The sequence below is a fragment of the Sinohyriopsis cumingii genome, chromosome 6 (assembly GCF_028554795.1).
Source record: "Sinohyriopsis cumingii isolate HCF-2022 chromosome 6, ASM2855479v2, whole genome shotgun sequence".
Taxonomy (NCBI): Eukaryota; Metazoa; Mollusca; class Bivalvia; order Unionida; family Unionidae; genus Sinohyriopsis; species Sinohyriopsis cumingii.
In genome coordinates, this window is record NC_142966.1 from 118,140,003 (window position 1) to 118,163,148 (window position 23,146).

Below are 23,146 nucleotides of genomic sequence, written 5' to 3' on the forward strand. Positions count from 1 at the left end.
GCATAAGACGAATACTATAATAAAATTTTGATGATCGTACCAAAACAAGTCTAATTAGGATTTAAAAATAAAGACATTATCAGAAAAGGTTTTCAGGCAAATGAAAGCCGAATACATTCAGGCATTGTAGCAGTCTTTCTTTTCTGTGATGTTCTCCGAGACTGCTATTGTCATTCCACATTCCCAATCAGGCAGTGGACACAGAGCGAGCAGAACCCACTTACCAGGAGGGCTGTCAAGGTCATAGGCGGGAAAGGCAGGAAAACGTGCTTCAAGAACACAGGACAAAATAATTTGTCCAAGCACAGAAATACAGATATAACTAAAGAAGAAGAAAATTCTGTTCGCTGTATGACCCATTAATACAGGCCGCTGATAAGAATTCACCAGGGCAGAGAAAGAGTGACGGTAGGGAGCAGACAACACGAGACAGCAATCAGAAAGAAGGGCAGCCAATGTTAAGTCGCACCACCAGGATCATGACTGCTGAAAGGTGGTAAACAACTTTAGCTGCACTGACGAATGTTGTGGCACCATGGGAGTTCAATGGGGAAGGTGTAACAGATGGCAGACTGCTCGAAAAGGGAGACGCAAGTCCAGTGACGCCACCTAGATAACATCCCATCGAAGCCCTCATATACAGGTGCAGCTACCAACTTTCCGGAAGATGCCTGTTCCACAATAGCAGTCTCAGAGAACCTCACTGAAATTTGCCAAATATATTTCTTTTATAGTTTTGAAAGACAAATGAGAGAGATTAAGCGATATTTGCATAAAGAAACTCTTTCACTACAGACCATATACGTTTCTTCCAATACTGGAAAATGGGGCCTAGCATTCTAGCCATCTAAATAAATAGGACAAATAGTTAATTCCAACTCATTGTCCTGTTAGGAAAGGCTTTTCTTCTTTATCATATTCTCTGTTATTGTGGGTAACCTTTGATAACTTCTATATCATCAAAGAAAGAGAGGAATGGTTATTTTTGTACTTTAATAACTGATACAGAGAATTACTTTTCAACGTTTTCGCAGTTAAACTCTTTCATGCTACCGTAATTAATATTTTGACCCTTAGGTCATCTAAGTGTGTGTTCATTTTCTCTGTGGACTGGTAGAGGAGAAGCTCGACTTGTTCTTAAGATTGTTCTCTATGTATATATTGAAATGCATTAAAAACAATGGTTAAGGAACCAGACTGAATGTGGCGGTTGATATGCATTTCATTTTGATTTCATTACTATATTATGACGTCTGCTCATGTCGTCCCTTATTACATCATTGACATTGTACTACATCTCTTTGGAGCATTGTCTCCAGAATAATGCGCTGGATCTTCGTATTTTGCAAGTAGGATATTGAAGAAGAAGAAGCACCATAAATATAATGGAAATTAAGCATTACAAAGTTACCAAGTTTCTCCTTGTGTCATTTTATCATCAAATTCACAGTACTCTGGCAGTGGCATTCTTTTGACAAGGAGGCAACCACCAGTGTCTAGCATATTCTTTCTACTGTAATGAATTTGCAAATTTTCATTTTTAAGAAAAATACGAAAATCATCATGAATGATATTCATCAAAGTACGACATAGTTAACACAACTTGTATGATGAATTACAATTAATTAACGTATTACATATTAAATTCAGATTTTTAAGCAGCAGTTGGCTAAACTTTTGAGAATGCTAACAAATTAATTATTTCTGCAGATTTGGTGCTATTAAAAGTGTGACTTATTGCCCAATTTATATTTTATTAATGTTCATTAGATGATGTGTGGTCAATCCTTGACACAACCAAATTCATAGAAAAGTACAGTGACAATATTTTTACAACAATGGACGATGCAGTTGCCGTTGCCTTACTAGATGAAGACAACAATAACCTTGATGATGTATGTATATTTTTGTCCTGTCTTCAGAGTTTTACAGTACATCTAATTAGTAAATGAAATAGTAAACGTAGGGGAAAAAACCCCATATATTTATAAACTGTTCTTGTGTGGATATTTTCACTAAAAAGTACTATATGATTATGTCAGGAACACTAAGTAATTATTTATTACTTAATTTCTTTTATTTTTTGACAACAACAAAACTAATAAAAATGCTAACTCCTGGAGACACACGACTGTAACAAAACTTTTTAATTTCCCCTGTGGCAAAGATAGAAAGAAAAGGAAAAACATGACAATCACATCACAAGCTGACATATTTCCATATTTACTCTTGACATACATGTATGTTGTAGTTGTATGTACATGATGTGTGCTTACTTATTTCAGGCTGTGACCTACATCTAGAACTTATGAGGTGGTTAATCTAAGGGAGGTAATTTAAAAGCTGACCATGCATCTGAAGAGGAAATTCAAAAAGGCACACCACGTTTCAGGAAGACAACATTGTTTTGAACATGAAGAATACATGATCCTTTTCCTGACACCAATAACCGAATTGGCTTCTGGTCTTCAAAATTAGTGGCTCAATACATGTTTTTGCTCTTTTCAAGAAAGAAAAAAAAATAGCAAAATGTGCTGAAAATAAATATTCATGAAAATGATGTCAAGATTTGTCACAGGAGATTGATCTAATAAAGTGAATAAAATTGTCTAATAGAATAACTGTACAAATGCTGTAAGTAATGATTAAAATTATGAAAATGTATGCAATGAACAAAATGGTCAACCCTTCCTTTTTTGGGATGAAGAGTGATTTTGCTTCGCTTGTTAATATTCTTTATGCTGGCTTGCTGTATTTAAATAAAGAACATTAGTTTTTTTAGGGGGTAGGGCCGGGCAGAAGGGTTAATTTCCATATTTACTTCGGGAGGGGGGGGGGAAGGAATTGTTTGATATAGAAGTTCAGTGGGTTCAGTGAGTGAGTTTTATTATTGTTGCTACTTTTGTTGTGTTTGTATTATTATTATTATTATTATTATTACTATCATCATTATTATTATTAAAACCTCTATGAAGTTTCGTCTGCTACAATACTTCTTCCATGACAGATAAGTTGTTACAATTTTTAAACTTTTTAAGCTGGTGATTTTTATTGGAATGTCGATTGCCTAACTGCTCTTATGATTTCTATTTGAAAGCAATTTATTTCATTATTAGCATTTCAAATACTATTTAGCAAAACCATCATTTCTTTCAGGAAGAAATGACCACATTTGTTTGTATCAACGATGCATCATACACATACTAGTTGTGACTGGTATCTTTTTATCAAGTAGAAACGAAATTGTTATTTAATGGAGCCTGTTGTCTAGACCAGGCTGTAAATAAATTAAAACAGATATGTATGCAAAGGATCACGAGTTATGTCGATTTATTTTCTGAATAAACGATCATTTACATATTTTTGTACTGTGCAGTATATGGTAGAAAGGCATGTTTACGTTTATTCTCCAGATTTTTCAGATAGATATTAAATTTTGCTGAGATTAAAGCCTTCAGTATATATATATATATATATATATATATATATATATATATATATATATATATATATATATATATATATATATATATATATATATATCGATAATGAATGTTTATGCTAGAACGTTTAGTGCTTTCAGCTGTATTTTAAAACTGTGATGATCCATTTATAAGATAAAACAATCTATATATACTATCAATGAAATGAATGGAAGCATTATGAATAATCTATACATGGCGGCCAGTATTAATGGTGGAGGAAGAACCCGGGAAATCCCCGAAAAGAACCACCGACCCTCGAGAAGCTACTGGCAAGTTTTCTCACATACCCACATTGGCCGAATCCGAGACTCGAACCTACGCATGCAGAGGTGAAATGGCAGTGATCCGTAACGGAGAGCGCTTTAGACCACTCGGGGCCCCTTGTTGCATATCTGTTAAAAATGTATGCTAACTGTAAAAAGATAACCATGAAATATATTTCAAGTGAACTTAATGTTTTGTTTGTACATTAATAAAGTAATTAGTAAATATTTTATCAGCATACAATTAATCAGAGTGTCCTATAATGAAAATGTTATACTCTTTGCAGACTGTTTATTTCTCCTTAAACGCTTTAAAATCAAACATATACCTAAACTAATAAAAAAATTAACAAGCCGTTTTGAATACCTTAAATCCATTTAGAGACTCATTATTTCATTAAATATAAATGGGAAAGAAGCTCGTTTAGACTGAACTAGCAAACTTAAGACAGATCTAGATGTGTTCAGTTTTACTGTGATACCTGTTTACCGAGTATTGTTTTAAACCGTACTTAACCACGGTACTTTCTCGTTGTACCACATTACTTAGATAGTTTCTGTCAGTAAGGAATTACAAAAGTCCCTGAGTAATATTGTTACGAATTAAAGGGTGCTAACAGCAAGGTTTCGTTTTATATAATAAAAGAATTAAAAATATTATTTTTTGTTTTAAAAATATTTGTATTTGTCACAAGGTATTTTTAAACATTCCAAAATATAAATAATATAGTGATCCTTTTAATCACCTATTTGACACGTGTGACGAATACCAAGTTATGGGCATATGGAATGTTTTGATAGATTTTCGGTTCAGATGCAATTTTCTAAAAACTTTTCGGATTAAAAATAAAAAAAGATGTATGCTGTAAGTTATTTTCTAGCGTAAGGTAGTGTGTTAAGGACATGTATTCCTATGTAAGACTGAAATCATCCTAAGATTTTCAAGAGAGCAGTTGCGCTCTGTTTGAATTTTGCAGTGTTTCTCAAGTACATTAAATATTTTCTCGTTTACTGAGACAGCGTGTTTTATGTTTACTGGACCTCTCTGATAAATATACTGCCAAGGTGCTGGATGCAAAAGTTTCCCTGCTTACTGTCACTATAGTATAGTCAGCACATTGTATGCTTCGGTGTCAACAATGTCTATTTTTATCAACAAGCTCTCTAATGTCATCACAATGTCTTTTACATGGCTTCGGCTATGACTCAATCTTTTTTCTAACAGTAATATAATTGATGCGATATGTTGCTATTTTGCTATTAATCAGAGCAAGATAGTTTTCATGCAATCGACAGTTGGAAGTTTTCATTGAAATAGTGCCAGGCCCTTGATTCAGAATATTAATTTGTTGTTCCATGATATAATTGTGGTATACGGCGGTACTTATCGTAGTATAATCATAAATCTTCGTGATACCTAGCCCTAAAAAAATGCACGTCGAAATAATTTGGATCATTTACTATTTGTTATGTAAACTATTCACCTATCACAACCAGACAGAGTGAACCCCTCTTCAGATTTTGAAATGGGAAATTTCAATATATAAAACTTGCAATTAGCTCGATTCATTAATTTCTCACCATGGGTCTCTAATATTGCTATTTTTGTTTCGTTTTCCACCAGCTGGGGGTTTCTTAACACGGCTGAAAATTCTTTGGATACATATTTTCAGACAAGAAGAGATAACGTAGTCCATCGCCATCGGTGAGCTTCGATGTGTCTGATACATTGGGTTTCACTGAACTATTTTCTTGGTGAATTTTCATCCGATTAAGAAAGAGTACGTAAAAAGATGAATCTTTTTCTACATTATAGATACATATAAAAACTAACCATTGAAATTTATAGAACACATACTTATCATATTTTAAATAAGGTACTCGGCATAAATCCTTGTACAAGTGATAACTTTCATATTGAAACGAACTGCCCCCAACTTCTCTTTTTAACGTTCATTTTTGACAAGAAAGTTTTTCTGTGACAAGGTGGCTCAAACAATAATTATGTGGATCAAAACTGTACAAAGGTGGTTCTTACTAAAACAAATGTACATAGCGCTAATCATTCCTTAGCAATCTCAGTTTTACTGGTGTATCAGAAATAAATTAATAAGTAAACCATGTCGGCTGTTTATTTGGAGCCCAAATTATGCATTTGATCTATAATTTTAGTCCTCATCTGACAGTCAGTCTCCAAACAAATGAACCCATTTTCAATCCTAACTCAAAGTAATACGTAAACCGAATTAAATATTTAGTTTTCGTGTGAATATATAAAGACAATGCTCACGATTTCAGGCTAACTCTCTCATTGTAACATTATTGCGAAAATATTCAGCGAGTCCTTAAGAAGTTACATATAAGTATGAAGCAACAGAGAAAAAGCACAGTTTCATAACTTTGGACATTTATGAATGAAACACTGACCTCAGTAGCTAAACGTTAGAAAAAAAGATATGTTTGCTATATTTTATTGCATTCCACAATGATCCATCTCTTTCCATGTGGAGCAACGGTTAAGAGACACCATCACACCATCTTTATTCTTCCCACTTAAACCAAACTGACATTTCACACATGCCAGTTTCATCAAGCTTTATACTTTACGAACCTTGTAATTTTAGTCTATGGTGCTATTAATTACAGAGTACAAGACAGATAGCAACATTCTTTGAGCAATCTCAAAATGTAACGAAACAAATGTGTAAAAGGAATTTAGTTATTTCATAGTATTGTGCAAAATGTGTAAATGTTAGTGTGTAAACAATGCACATGAAGCTCAACATGCACACGCCGACAAGAATCTTTCACTGCATTCATGAACACAACTTAAAAAGGAACACTTATCATGCCCTACTGTCGGAGACTCAACTAAAATTGATACATATGGATCTCTGCCTGTAAAAGCTCCAGAGCAACTGGTGCATCTTACTCATTTGGAAATCCATTATGTTCTTGCAGCTAAAGTACCACTGCGGCACTTTTGCTATCAATGACCATTATGTCTATAAGAAAAAGACAAAGACAATTTCAAGATAAAGCAGTTTGATTCTAGAAGACCGATGATAATTCTAGTATTAACTTTAAAAGGCAAAATGAGAAAAAGAAGCAGAGAAGAGGAAAACTCTGAAATCTAAGGGACGAAAGGAATGGACAGAAAACAAAATGTCGTTTATGTTACAGGACATTTTGACTGAGTTAAAGTATCTGACACAAATGTGTCAGACTTCCTGAACTCAACGAAAGCAAAAGAGGAGCGATTGCTGTTTCTGATCTTGGTGGAGTTATAAGAAACAATTCAAACAAACTATGGACAGACTCTACAATTTGAGAAAGCTCCCCCTTTTTATAAGCATACTGACGGTAATGCAACTAAGGCAAATCGCGCAACAATTCCAAGCCGTATACGTAAAACTTACGTACTTGATTTTTGAGCACCTATGATTGTGCAATAATCAGTCCCTGATTATCCGCAACGGGTTAAATTACAACAACTGAAACAACGTGCACGTGAAGGTAATATATGAATACCAAGACATGGATGAAAAGCCTACATACTTACAATATGAAGTGCATTTTAGGATTAAAAAATAAAACTATCGTCGTTGTATTGCACCTGAAATTGAAACTCACGTGGCAATTATCACACAAACATACAAACCAAGGAAGGATGCTCGACTATGACTCCTGGAATTGCATCAGAGTTACAGTACCATGGTACCTCAAGAGTTCAAGCGGATATTTTTCTTAATGAGTGACAAAAATTAATTTAAAATTACACCACCGAGAATTCACAGCGGTGCTCGTGCAATCCTGAACCGTATCGACACCAGCGATATGAATGGTGAAATCAATAAAGCAAGAGAAAAGAGTCTCGAAACGTTGTAAAATTGCATACAGACTAGACCAGAATTGACTCTTGACAGATGTAACTAGTTTAAGTGCACATTTCTCTATACGAACCATCTCACTGATTGAGTTGAATTCGATCACGCTCAGTAATAAACGTAAAAGGTGATGACTAGATATTTTGAATAGGCAAATGTATCCGTGCTACATCCAGCCAGTGATCATAAAGATACCTCCGGAGGGGTCTAAATGGTGAATCTGGATGATCAAAGAACATTCAAAAGGCAAAACATCGTATTAGCTTTTCCAATGAAAGAAAGCGAGTTTGTCGCCTCTTGATACCAATCAATTGATATTTCCCAATTGTATTTTATCAAATTGCTCTAGCTGGTTTTAATCCGATCATTTTTGTGGTTTTATTTATTAGTGCATGTATGGCTAATGGAAGACGTGTTACACATTCGTGAGACCAATCCAAAGTGCTAGCACTTTGGATCCAGGATCGTTCTGCGATCTGAGTGTGAGAGCATGCGATGGCAGACCCCTTCATCTGTGATCATATTAATAATTCTTTAATTCTTTTGCTTATTTATGTCCCAATAACCGTTCGGAAGTGTACAATTAAATCGTTTTATACTAGTTTGGTCACGATCTATATTAACATGTGCAACACGGACCCGCACATGATGTTTCATTAACAGTACAGCAACCTATCTGAGAAATTCTTTAGCAAGGTCGAATTGTCATAATCGTGGCAATGTTTACAGTCCGAGTGTATAGACACACGAAGTTGGTTTGAGTTTATTGGGCGGAATGTCCCTCGTCACTCTTGGTAGAGAGCAAAATCAGACCCTCTAAAGGCATATCACTCTGTATAATCGTCTTACAAGTGCCCTGGCTGGTGGTGGTATGTAACTGTCCTATGGCTTCGACCTATGCCTAATAAAATCTCAAGTAATGTTTATGGGCACAACAATGTTGAACAAGTTTGGTATACAACGTCTGACCACTTTGAGTTACTTCAATCTGTGGCACTTTGACTTGTTGGAATTGAAAACTATTTTAATAGATGGCTACGTAAAGGATGTCATTGCAGACTACGGCATAGAGCAAATTAGTTATCGTTTATTTAAATGTCATTGGAAAGAATGATATTAGAGCTTGTGTTAGAGTCCAGAGGCAATGGTGAACTCCATTCCTCGCGAGGAAGTACGGACTACGTTTAGGACACTGAGGTAAGGAAAGTCAGCACAGGTGACAACGTACCAGCAGAGCTCATAGGAGCAGAAGGAGAAAAGATGGCCACAGAGCTAACAACAATATGCAACAAGATATTCCAGACAGGAGAATGACTCACCAAATAGACTCAGTGATTGGTCAGCATGGTAGAGGACATTTTGAATTTAAAGTTCTTGAAAGAATGTAGCAGACTTAATTTAGCTCAACCCAAGACAAGGAGACCTTCACGATGCAAGACTTCTAAACCTTCTATGACTATACTCACTCGCACGCCCACCAAGATGGCAGCAGCAGCAGCAGATACTACTACCACTACTAAAGAAGCAGTAGTATAAGGAGGCATATATATTGCGTCTTAAAAGTGATTAAGACAGTTAAAATAGTTGATAACAAGTCACTTATGTCTTATTATCCCAAAAAAGGGAAATAAAGGCAAACGGCCCTTTTTAGGGCCACAATATATTTTACATCTTATCTTGCCGGATCTTAGGGCTACTTATATCCCTCACTCAATCATTATGAAATCAAGTAAAACGTAAATCCTTTTCTGATTAAATGTGTGCAAGGGTGAGTGGGTTTAAGTATCGTATCAATGCGAAAAGCACAAAAGGAAATCAAGACAAAGAGAAATTTACTTTGTCTTTCTTGCCACAGTCTCTTGAAACCAGAATCAAATTGACATTTCAAACCACATTGCGAAAGTCAACTTTCTTCTGCTTTCTTTATTTGTCTCTCTCTCTGTTCTTTTCAATTTCTTTACTGACATGGTATTTTTCTTCTTAGCTTCTTGCCATTGTCTTGTCTTCTTGAATTTCTTTACGGGTTTGGGTATCTCTTCTGTTTCATATTCCTCAGAGTTTTCTTGTTTCTTTTCACATTCTGAAGGCAAATTAGCTTTTCTGACATTGATAACTATGTTTACTTTTCTACGTATCATCGAATGTGGTAGAGGTTCTTTTGTAAACTGTGGATCTTCTGGAGCCCAGTGACCTTCCGCTTCACAGACATTGCAATTATCTTGACGTATCTCGAATTTAGTAGTCCGTTGGATTACTGGCAGTGTATTTTGAATGACTTATTTTCAAATCTCTCACGAGATGGGCAGTCTCTTTTTACTCTTCTATCTTCTCAGATTGAAAGATAAACGCATATATTCTCTTAAGCTGAGGAAAGTATTGGTGCATCAAACTGCTATATGGGGAAGTTTTAGGAGAAGAACGGTGAAGTGGTGCAGTATGTGTTAATCCTCCTCTTTGGTTAAAAACAGCCAATGTACTTTGTCAGGCTACTTGGAGCTCTAGAAAATAGATTCTGCTACAACGTATTGCCAGGTAGAGTGTGTATGTTTTGTGCATGTATATGTCTCTGATTACAACAAAAACATAAAACTCTTACACATCTCATGCGCTCATCTGTGTGGGTATGATGTGTCTATAAACACTCTTACCATTGCTTGCGGGTGTGTGGTAGCATCTTTGTATGTATATAAATATATAATGTGTATATAAACACTCATACCCTTGCCTGCTTGTGTGTGGCAGTATCCTTGCATGCATATAGGTATACAGTGTGTCTATAAACACTTCTACCCTTGCCTGCTTGTGCGTGTTAGTATCATTGTATGTATATAAGTAGATATTATATAGTATGTTTATAAGCACCCATACCTTTTGTTTGCTTGTGAGTGTGTGTGTGTGTATATTCCATTCCCATTTTTGCATCCTAACCCCTCTTGTGTGATAGTATATTAATATAGATGTAAATATATTGTATGTATAAACACTTTTACCCTTTCGACCATCTTATTTTCCGTTCGTCCCACAAATTATTGTGCCCATAATAACATCCCATTGTTAAACATATGGACACTTGTAACATAGACTTTCCCATTGACCACCAAGTTGCATATTAATGAGAACCTATTGGGTAATTTAACGTAGGATTCCCGTTGTCCCGGAAGTGGTACATATGTGTAAACCTATGTAGTAATGTTATACCGCCTAAAATACATATAACTACTGACTGAATGCAATTAACAACATAAATCACCACTGTATTCTTTTTAACATTTTTCTCGTTCTCAAATATGCCCGGACAAATTTTTTTCAATAAAACTGTATTTCTTTCCAGGCGCTTCTGTAGTTAACATTTCATGAATGAATTTTCGCATCGTGTAAACCTGACGTGTAATATTCTTTCCTTATTTCATATTTATAGCTGAAACAATTACAATAACATATTTACAAGAGTTACAGAGTTTAAGATGATTAATCATCCTTAAAGGTTTATTCAAACGTCAATCTTAATTTTCCGGAGTAAGTACTTTATTGCTTCTGTACTTACCTTTGAAAAAGAAAATGTGCATTAGTTTCTGGAAAATGCATAATTATTGCTCTGTGAGCAAAATATTGGACACCATGTTGCTCTAATATTGCAGTTTGTATTGCAAGATTTATAACCACCTAGCCGGCGATATCAAAAGCTGTATTTCAATTAGCTATTTTGCATTTTTTTTCTCTACATTAAGTTCCAAATGACAGATACTACCTTTCTGTATATGGTCACTGTATGTACATCAGGAAAATAGGTTCTTTTCAAAGAGCCTCTGTCACTCTTGGGCATATCTAATTCAGGCGCTATACATGTAATTTAGTTCGCTTAAACTTAACCTAATTCATCAAATGTAAATATACGTCAGTTCTGGTGAACTACGTAATTTATTGCAGCTCTAACGCATTTGACTTTACGACATGTACTATATTTTATGAAATCATGTGTAATTAAGTGATTCAGTGAATATAGTGCGATGAGACAAATATCCTGCAGTCGCAAATATAAAGCAAGATAATAAGCAAAATGTCCTCGACCTAACAAGGAAAATGCATCTCCTGCTAAAAATGAATTCTAGTAACTAACAGTTAGAAATATATGGTTGACCATTCGTGACAAAAAAGTGTAGGTGCCACAAATGCATTCTTTAATATTTGTCTATGTTTTTCTGTGGAATTATACGATTTTCTCTCAAGTCCAGATATGTATTGGCACATGAAGAGAACTTTTAAGTACAAAAGAGAAGCCTAAATATTCTAAGTCTTTTTGGAGATGTTCATGCAAACAGATAAACTTGGAAATAAAGTATATTTGAAACATAAATAAATAAAAGGAGATTTTAAATGCAGTTAATTGAAACATGTTATTTTGGTGATTGAATACAGCTGACGTCATAACAACGCACATGTCAAACATGTTGAAACCAACCTAACTGCGCATTTTACACATTTGGATCGGTAAGCAATCGGCAACAAATATCACACTCCTTAAACTACTGACTTGCTTTAACATGCAGATAATATTAAGACATTCAACTTTTCAATATTTTAATTGCGACATCCGAAGCCAAAATCTAAAGATGAACATATGAATTATGTGTAGAACTTTCCTAAGTTTCGTCACTTTAGTTAATCCTTTTGCTTGCCTAATTACGGTGATAGGCATGGGCTCCAAGCAACTCACTGGTTGGTTTGAGCAATATTGATTGATTATCATCATCAATCAATTCATTGATAATACATTACGCATATAATATTGAACAACAATACAGCTACTTATTTAGATCTCAGGGCTTCATAACAATTGAACATCATCAGCCATTAATTCAAAGATAACACATTTGACATATAGTATTGGGCAACACGTATAATTACTTATGTAGATCGCTCTCTGTATTAACAATAATTCTGATACATTGTTATTAAACAAAAATGGATATATTGTTCTTGGTGGTTGGGTGGTGTAAAATACAGAATGGTATAGTGTCCTGATTGGTAAAAGCAGCCTAATCAGATTTAAGCCAAAGAACAGTCGTGTATTAGAAAATACAGGATAATCTGTTGTTGGATTTTAAGATTTGCTGAATCGCCCCAAACATTATCACTTTCCTCAAGGGATTTCACATTAGTAATGTACCATGCAGTAATATTCATATTATGTCTTTCTGACAGTGTTACATTTAAAAGTTACAAAGTAAGGGCTCAGCAGTTTCTAGCATACAACACAATAAAATCAAACATTTGTAACAAATTATATTTTGAAGAGATCTACATCACAACAACAGTTGAATTGGCCACTACTCTCACATCAGTCGTATTAGGCTTGGGATTTTATAAATTCCTATGTGGAATGATTGTTCATAACTTAAGTGGAAGAAAGTTTCATCCGATAGCGAATTCTGGAAAGAAAGAATCTTGGTACAAGCCGGTCCTGGCAAAATGTCTGTGAAGATTTGATTTATCTCGAAATTGTCTGTTACTTGCCTGCAGGACACATAATTGGAAAAAAAGGCCAGGACCCGCTGGTATTATAAAATTATCTTTTTTTTTAAAATAAAAAGCAAACATTGTATGTTACACCTACTTGTACATCTTGGTATAATGATAGCTTTGTGTCACCGCATGCAATCGTACGCTCTTCATCCTGTTCCTATCCAATTTCTTATTTTACATACTGTGTACGATTGTCCCAAATGATATCCCCTGACTGCAAATTATTCCTCAAAAAGAGAAATAGACAGATTCAAGTAATTTTCTACAGGGATTTAATTTCAAGTTTCCTAATATATCGATCATATTTTAAGCTACTAAGACTTTTTCTGAAGTATGCTTGTTCCAATCCAAGAGAGAGAAAGAGAGAGAGAGAGAGAGAGAGAGCAACCAAGTGTCAGTGAAAATTTATGACGAATACATTTATTGTTAATTAAATATAGAGGATGCCAAACATGATAAGATTTCATTTATATGAACGCTGATTCAAATTTTGTAAGGATTACAATAGGCTAGCCATTTTTCTGCTCGTGTTTAAGTTGTATAAGATGTTCGTTTAAGACGCCAGCAACCAGATTTTACATCTTCAGCAATATTTGATAATAAGGTATTATCATAGAACAGTCTTATACTTGGTTAGATATTAGCAACAATATCGTTGATATAGATTAAGAATAAAAGTGGTCCGAGCTCAGATCAGTGTGCAAAACCAGATTTGACATACCGTTACTCCGAGCTACAACCTTCTATCACAATCGTTTGTGCCTTCTTATATATAGATGACTCCTCATATGCATTTAGATTTGACGGTACTAGAATGGTAAAAAGATATTGTTTTATTTAAAGGCTGGATTTCTTAATTAAGTCCAGTTAGTGATCTCATTTTTTGCATTTGAGAAAAAATGTACATACTTTTTCTTTGTCAGTATTAATAGATATTTCTAACTACGTTTCATTGATTGAAATAAAATTGATATAGTTCAGTTCAATGCTTACTTGATCTGTCTTATTTATAGATGGGTAGTTGTATGGAAAAGTATGGGGCTATACTGGAACCCGAACTCTATCAGTAGACATGGATTGGCTTCATTATAATTCACTAGTGTGAGTATTGCTGAATTTCTTGGAAGAGGTGGAATGTTACTTAATTACCGTGCTGTTATTTTTACGTTTGTTTTCAGCTTTCGCCACTGCTTCACTGAGTAACACGCTGCTGCTTAAAAACCATATGTAGAAACAAAATAAATCCAGTGTTAATAAAATGATATGTGTGATATGTTTCTGTTCAGTTTGTTGGGAACAATAAGCGCACCAAATAACACAGACCCTAATATGCCCGTGCATGATGTTACTGAGTCAATGTATAAGCGATTACATACGGCATATCATTGGTATGCATATTTCAAAGATTTATCCGGTAAATGCGGTTGAAGAATAATGTGCAGAATACAAAATATTCAAAAGTATAGTTAACCTTGCGAATGAATGTGAACATATTCCCCCCCTCCACAAACCATGTTATAGGGAATTAATACGTGTTGCACGGTGTCCACTCAACATAGTACGCTAAATCAGAATATATGAAATAAAAATTTAGATTAAAAGATTGTGCCATGAAAAGATTTAATTTCGACAAGAAGAAATAATAGACATAACATTCAACGTAAATAATAAACTATTAAAGCTCATTATAATTATCAACAAACACAATCCGATGCGGAATGGTTTATCTCGCTTCGCGAAAGCTAGTCTGACTACGGTGTGAGGAAACAAGTATTATACAATTAATAACCTGCAACTAGCGGTATCATTGACACGCGCCACTGATTATAAAAACATTAACGTGCTACAAGTGAACATGCGTAAACATAAAATATGTAGCTATATTTTATGTATCAGTTTAGTATGTACCAGTGAAAGTAATACACTTTAGAATTATGCGTAAATGATTTTAAAAAATCAGGAGGCTGGAGGGGCGCAGGCTGTCAGCATAGCCAATCGTTGCTTTTCTACGAAATTCCGTCACATAAACAGGGAAATGCTTGGGAGGATATTGCAAATAAATGGCTGAGAAATCAGTCAAATACTGAAGTACGCTAGACAAAAACAGACTAGAACCATTTAATGATGTGAAAAGTATTATCATACAACTTTTATAAAAGTATTTGCACAAGTTTGGAAAAAGAAGACAATGGCGGCTACTGCAGTATTTCCTATATATTTATCAGATCATTGTCGAAAAGAACAGAGTGTTAGCATAGCATGGAAAGGACATGCGGGATCCTTGCACTGTATAGTTTCTCCGCCTTGGCGACTGGTACAGTCTGACCTTGTTCAAAGGAAGATGGATATAACCAGTCGTCAGCGGGTAAAAGACAACACTTGAAGCGCACGCCTTTAATTAAATAAAATTAGCCTTTGGGTCATCGGGTTAATAAAATTACCATAAATTATTTTTTTTTAAATATTACAGAACACGTGTAAGCCCTAAATAATACATCATTTACGTTTTGCTTTGTGTACTTTACGACACATCAACACAAGTAAATTATTTAGTGCCATGGCAACTGGACTGAAGTGCCTTGTCCAAGGAGACACCACGGTGGCTGGCTCAGGCTATGTCAGTTAGGCATATATCAATGGAAAATAATATATATTGATCGCGCGATATGTAATATGCATTTATTTCAGTTGTACCGTGTTATTCGTCCTTATTACTTATATGTTGGTCCGTTCATTTAATAAAATTAAATAGCTATTATTCTGTTGCAAATGTTAATATATTTTGTAAAAGAATTATTTGTGCGAATAACACCAATACCAGGAAGCTTTCTTTGCAAAAAGGAAATCTCATTACATGTAACATCTCTACTATTTGTGCAAGACTCAAATATGCTTCAGGTATATGTCAGCGTAGTAATTTGCATAAAAACATACATATTATTCGTTTACAATTTCGCCCAAAATAAGAAGACAAAAAAACCAACCGATTCGAACCATGGGGGCTGTTTTTACGATTGGACAGACTATATGATTCACTTGGAAGTTGCGAATTAAATAATATTCGATGCATTCACAACTGCTTGGTTTATCCTTGTTTCGTAAACAGCCGGGGTTATCAGAACGGCACCATATATTCAGGGTATGATCCGTAGGATTGACCACCAAGTTTTTAATACGGTATATGTCGGCACCTTGACATTGTCACAATAGTGCTGAGAGAACTCTTGCACATGCGCATCCTACCAATGGCCATTTGTGTGTGGCTAGGGACAATTTGACCTCAAGAAGGAAATTGCAGGTTGCTAAAAGACAGTGATCTAATCAGACAAAGAAATCGTTTAGCTTTGTGAGGAAAGAACGTGACATGAATGCTGTCTGATGTAAATGTCGTCTGACAGGTGCTGACTGAAATTAAGAAACTAAGAATGTTATTGTGACACAGAGCACTACTGGAGCTGATTAAAGTGAGGATTGGCATATTGTATTTATCGATACGTGAGGAATACCAGGTAATAGCCGCTTCTATTTTTTTTAAAATTGATTCGTGAAGTTGAATATATAAGTTTGAAACAACAAGGCATATATTACTAATGACAAGTTTTGCTTAAACGATTCGTGAAGTTGAATACATAAATTTCAGAAGATTACATTGAAGTAAGAGTGTGTAAGTTCAAGAAAACACAAGTAAAAGTACACTAAAACTAATGGGCTGGGATATGTGTACCACTGATGTTCTGGTTCTTTTTTAAATTCAACACACAATTTAATTTTCTAAGTTATAAAGTGAAAACTTAAAAGAAACGTTCAGTATTGTGAATTAAATCTCAAATATTCCTAAATGTTCTATCACACATCTAAAATTATGGAGTTTTCTAAATGAATTCGAATTTTAAATGTGCTGATGCAATAATAGTCAATCGTGTTAAATAGGTTCATGTACCAAAAGTTTTCATATATTACAATGATATAATCCAAAATGTCCTTGAATGACTTTACATTAATCCCACAACAGTGTTTTCGTTCTAAATGTCAGTGAGCAAAGAATAATTGCGATTATTCCTCTCAAATTATATCTGAACACCATAGTACATAATTCTTAAGCTGAAATGGTAATGAATGATTCCGCCCACTTCGTTCTTATATAAGCATCTCAGACACAATAAAATGACCAGAATGTGGGTCAAAAGTTCACTTCCGGAACATTCTCAGTTGTATGCAAGGACAGGTCTTTTTGCTTCAATTTTAGTAAGCAACCTGACACAGTAATCCTATTTTTACTAATCATAGTAACAAAAGGCAATCACTCATTGTCGAACAGGAACAGAGCCTTGAGATCTCATGTTCGTTTCAGAGGGTATTAACGAAACTGAATCAACAGAAGTACCAGCTTGATATTTTGTGAGAATCATACGACTGTTTTATCTTATTCCTATAACAAAATTGCTTAAAGTACATTTAAAAGTGGATAAGTACCGATAGCAGAGAAACAGAAGATGGAATAAATAGAAGTAACATTTCGATATACATGATATATTTGACTTAACGTTTCTTTTATGCCATACTTTTCTGTCTGAGGCTTCGTGTTGCTTTAATTTGGTTGAACTTACTTATGGCTGCTAAACAAACGTGTTTGCGAATGATTGTTTGTTGGGAACTAAATTTGACTCCGTGTTTGAATTTAGAGGACACATGTTTTGGAGGATAGGTTTTGCAAACTAACTTGCTGTTAATATGGGTTTGAACATTTATTTTCTTAGCCTTTTCGCTAGTGTTTGATTGTGGATTAAACGTTTTTGGGAAAATCGTACATTCTAAACAAATGTTAATAACGCAATGTGCTGAAAATTCTAACATGATGGCAGTGTCGAGATCATCCTTGACTATGTTGCATCGTCATGGAAGGAATGAGTAGTCTTTTCAGTTCGATATTACATTGTACCTATCCTCGAAATAAAGACTTAATCTCGGTAAAAACAAATGCCTTCAGTTCGGTTTATCTCTGATATGAATCTATTGGTGTTGATCAGGATGGATTACAGTATACTTAATTATACCTCTATTCAAATAAGTATCGTAATCTTGTTTTCCTTTGAGAACTTTAGCATAAGGAAACACAATATTTTGTTTTGTGGTGGACACAATTTCTCTGCAAGCAAAACGAAATTTTCCAGAATAATTTTCACAAACTAATCATTTGCCGAAGCGAGTAATTTATTAGGAAAGGAATCTTGCTTTCATATAATGGATTATATTATCAGGCGATAACTGTTAGCTTATGTTGTGTTTTAGATTGAGTTTCAGAAACAAAAGCAAAGGAACAAAAACTCTGAACATTTACTTATCGGTTAAGTAGGTATGGACATTTTCCCTCTTATTTTCATTTTGGGAAACTTGAAAATGAAAGGAACAGTTTACAAAAGCAAAAGCAAAGACAAAAATGGTTCTTTCTTTTTTGATAGATCCCATCTGTTGTACTAATCCATAAATTGAACAAATAAATTAGTTGTTTCAAAGATACAGTGAGTACAGACTTCCTGGTACCGCGTTATAAATATAGAAGTTTTTGCAAGTGCTTAACATTTTGGAACACCTTCGTTTGAAATACTAACCTTTTGGAGTTTTGAATTTGTACAATAATGTCAAATCACAAGAGATTATCTAGTTAGCAATGTGATGAAGGTACTATTCACGATATTGTTCCAAGGGTAGATTTTGAGATGTAAATCAATACGTTAACTGGGCACGTAAACAACGTAGCTCTGCCACTGAGGCATCGTAGTCCAATATGCAAGCGAATCGAGGTTCCTAAAGAGAAAAAAATAATAAACCGGGCAGATAAACTACACTGATGACGCAGAACATTAGTCAACAAAATTACATTTCTTTGTTCAAAGAACTTTTTGTCGAAGATAAGCATAACTGTATCGAACTTTAACATACGAAACTGATCGACCTTCTTGAGACAGTGACGTCATCAGGGAAACCCGAGTGAATATACAGCATATGACGCTGAGTTGAAGGCTAACACGAAAGATTTTGATATGAAATTGAAATCTATTTAAGAGAAACTTTGACTGTGGAGCAGATCCAGAAGAAACAATTTGACTTTTGGGGAAACCCCGAAGAACCCAATAAGGAGTGACTCTCGTGTTGAGGATCCAATTTATCAGGTCTTCAGTATATTTATAGACTTTGCCCAGGACAATACCTTCGTTATCCGAAGAGAGCGCCATTCTGGGCGAAAAGATCTCATTAAGACACAAGCTATCATAGCATGCTTTCGCGATTGACAGGATGTCGAAGCTAATGTTAACAAGGCTAGTAAGCTTGAACGATATTTAACAAGAAGTACCCTGCCAAAGATTGCTGTGAGGAGCACGTTGCCGTGCATGATCTTTCTAAACAGAAAAGCATATATATATATATATATATATATATATATATATATATATATATATATATATATATATATATATATATATATATATATATATATATGTATATATATATGTGTGTGTGTGTGTGTGTATGTATGTATAAGAAATATGTGCAGAAAGCGGTGAAGAATAAATCTTTTTCCTCCTCAAAGTGAACCCAAGTATAGCTTTAATAACATCAGCCATCTAAAAAAATATATTCGATAACATTGTAGATTTGAACAGGTTCGCAGAACTGACATTCAGTTAACTTTTCTGTTATGCAATAGTCTACGACGGTGAAATTACATAATCTGCTTTTCCTATTGCCGACAGTTTGATGTCGGAACCAGCTGATGCCAGTGCAAGTCAGGATGCTGACAACCGCCGTCACATGAATAGTGCTCAAGTGAGAGAAAACATTTCTTTCTGCGCCGGACAGAAAGAAAACCAGCAGCCAAGACGGAAATCTGGTGTGCTTGTTTTGAACTATCGATGTAGTATTGCGAAAGGTTTCGATTTTTCTTTTGTTGGCTCTAACGGCACTTGTAGCATGTTATTGTCTATATGATGCCGCGTAAATGAGAGCTGAGTGTCTTTTTCAGAAGCACATAGAGTCAGCCGACCCGAGAAAGTGTGTGTAGGTTATCAAACCCGAAGCCGTCGGATTACAAGTACAAACGCTCAACAAACTGTGCTGCAGCGGCTCCCTGTCAAAGATTTTTGAACTTCACCAAACAAAACAAAACAAACAAAAAACAAAAAAAACAAAAACAAAAAAATGTAAAAAAATACAAACAAAACAAAAATATCAAAAACAACAAATATAAAGCGATGTCGTTCTGTGAACAAAACTGAAAGTAAACTTTTCAATTTTGAGAGTAATTTTTCTTCATTTTCTTCTTCTGTTTATTGCCCACTGGTTCTTCTAGTGAATATTGAATACTATTGCCATATTTGATATACTGTATAATACTTTACTTTTTACAGAATGAGGGTTGTAATTAGAATAATAATATTAATACTGTTGTTGGGGCCCCGAGTAGCCGAGTGGTCTAAAGCGCTCACCGTCAAGGATCACTGCGTGGATTCGAGTCTCAGATTTGGCCAATGTGGATATGTTAGAAAGCTTGCCAGGAGCTTCTCGTGGTTCGGTGGTTGTTCCCGGAGTTTTCCCGGGTTCTTCCTCCACCATTTATACTGGCCGCCATGTATAGCCTATATTGTGTTGAAAAATGGCGTCAAACCCTACAACAAAAAATAGTGGTGTCATTTTAAGTAGCCATACGGCTGACGCCCGTGATTTTGTATGTAGAGTCTCATTTCCCGGTGATTACAGCGCTTATGTAAAACATTGATCCACGTATTTCTAAGGATAATACTCAGATTTAAATTACTTATTCACTACATTGACCTGCTTTGCTGCACTTGATCACAATGTATATTTAATTGACAATAACGATAGGCACCAAACACTTGACTGGTATGTTGATGTTATATTTACTTTATGGTATCTTCATTTGTGGATATACGTGCTATGACTAGAACTAGTTATTACTATTTTGAAGTGTATTAGATCCTGACATCTAGCTGGGCCCATTTGTTCTCTGTTACTTATTGTATTTGTTTAAGAATTATGTACTCGAGGACCAGTTGGTCTAAAGTCAAATAAATGCTTCTTCTACGAAGGACTGTTTACACCATGCGCGTGTAGCAGGAAAATGTGAATCATATTAAAAGTTACATCTCGTGCATAGACTATTTAATGTTCAAATAATGATGGGAAATGTGTAACCAATTTATTTTACAAAAGTTCATTGACAAGCTGACAATCGACAACAACTTGCATCGGAAAGTTCATTTAAAGAATGAAAACACCGTTTTATATCAATTGCAAATTGTGTTTAAATAGTTACGTTTTCTAAGATCGTGGTTAAAGCCAACTACACGAGACTGCTGTAACAATATTTTTCTTTCTGTAGGTGGCGCTCAGCAGTTTTGCATATGCATAGGGTTATATTTTTAAAGAAAAAGAATTTTCCTGGTTTTCCTCACTGGTTATGCTAGCTATTTAAAAAGACACTATCATAGGTTTTGTTAAAATAACTTTTAATTCCCTTATTTTGGCGTATGATTTTTGGGTGTAATATGTATTATAGAGTATACGGCTCGGCCTTGTTTCAGATTTTACCTCTCAAAAAATCTACTAGCTCCGTTTGGTCATGATCAGTTCCTGGAATTCAGAGATAAATTGTTTTAATTTTTTATTTATTCAGCACTTTCAGACGCTGGTATTTTCTAGTCTTGCAAAATTCGTCTTCTATATTTTAGTAACTTCTAAAGATAACGTACTTTAGACTTCATGCTGATTTGTTCAGCATATGGGATCAGTCATTTTTGTTAACAGTGTGCTTAGTTCATATACAATTTCCATAAGTACAATATCCACAGAATTTTCAGCCACATTAATGAAAATAATAAATAGGTATATCAACACTCTCTCCATTGTGCATGTTGCAAATGCAAACAACTTCACTTTACACCTTTGACTCTCTCAGAAGTTCACAACCTCTGTAGAGCGCCCCCATAAAGATATTATTGTGTGATCTAACTCTGGTTGTATAGCTGAAACATTTAAGTCGCAATCGTCCTTTTGAATAATTTTCATGCTTCTCCCCACAGAAGTATTCATTAGTAGCAAAGTCCCACACGACCCCAGCGCCCCAGCCAGCCCCTCCCCCACGCTTTGAAAAGTGAGCTTTTTCTATATATAAAATGCGCATTAAATTATCACATCTCAGTAAGCTATGATATGCTGAAATACAGGAACATGAAACTTGCCACGATTATTCCTGAGATGTCACTAATAAATGTTACAGTTTGAAAAGAGATGGAACAGAAGAGGTTCATGGAGGTTAAAGGGTAAAATGTTTGCGTATTCGTCTAACACTAGTGTATAGAAGAAAGCCAGTTTGCTTTGTCATAATTTATTTATTAATTTCATTACAGATGAATGAGAAGAAACATTTTCGCTATATGTATAATGGAATAGTTTTAAATTTATGTTGACTTAACTTCTATATTCTAAGACGACAAAAATTTCCCCATAATTAAGGTCACTGGACACACACACTACTGCCACAAGGCATATTGTGTATAGAAGTGCAAAATTATTATAATAAGCTTTTTTCATGCATTACATCGATGTTAATGGTTAATGTACCGTTTGTTGCCAGCGTCAAACATGATGATACGAAAAATAAAAACAAAGTTGCACAAGTTTTCATATTTGTTTAAACGTGGTGCTCAACCGTTTAGTATTTTGCAATAACTTAGATTTTTACTGAAAAAGATTTTCCCAGGTTTTCCTCACTGATTAAACCTTGCTAATTAAAAAAGAACGTGAATATTTTAGGTATTGTTAAAAAACTTTTAATTTATTTTGGTGTGTGTGTGTGATTTGGATTTTTAACGTAGATTTAACAATTTTAGAGACATATCGCTGCGATGTCTACAGTGTGGCACTTTATAGTGATGTCTAGCACTTGGCATCATATTCACCCCCACCTCAC

The 23,146-nt window shown here is 34.7% G+C and overlaps 2 protein-coding genes across 5 annotated transcripts in view; both read left to right on the forward strand.

The window, feature by feature from the left end:
- LOC149797818 (prestin-like) overlaps positions 1–4,763 on the forward strand; it is a 97,370-nt gene extending 92,607 nt beyond the window's left edge. For all 4 annotated transcript variants that reach the window (XM_089962818.1, XM_089962819.1, XM_089962816.1 and 1 more), the window contains exons 17-18: positions 1,771–1,895; positions 2,286–4,763. In XM_089962818.1, the coding sequence (XP_089818944.1) occupies positions 1,771–1,895; positions 2,286–2,303 (143 nt within the window). In that variant the 3' untranslated portion in view covers positions 2,304–4,763. The remainder of the gene's footprint in view (positions 1–1,770; positions 1,896–2,285) is intronic.
- Positions 4,764–16,531: 11,768 nt separating this feature from the next.
- The window catches only part of LOC149797819 (prestin-like), a 123,386-nt gene continuing 116,771 nt past the window's right edge, over positions 16,532–23,146 (forward strand). The window contains exon 1 of the mRNA XM_089962825.1: positions 16,532–16,667. The gene's annotated coding sequence lies outside the window, so the exon portion shown is untranslated. The remainder of the gene's footprint in view (positions 16,668–23,146) is intronic.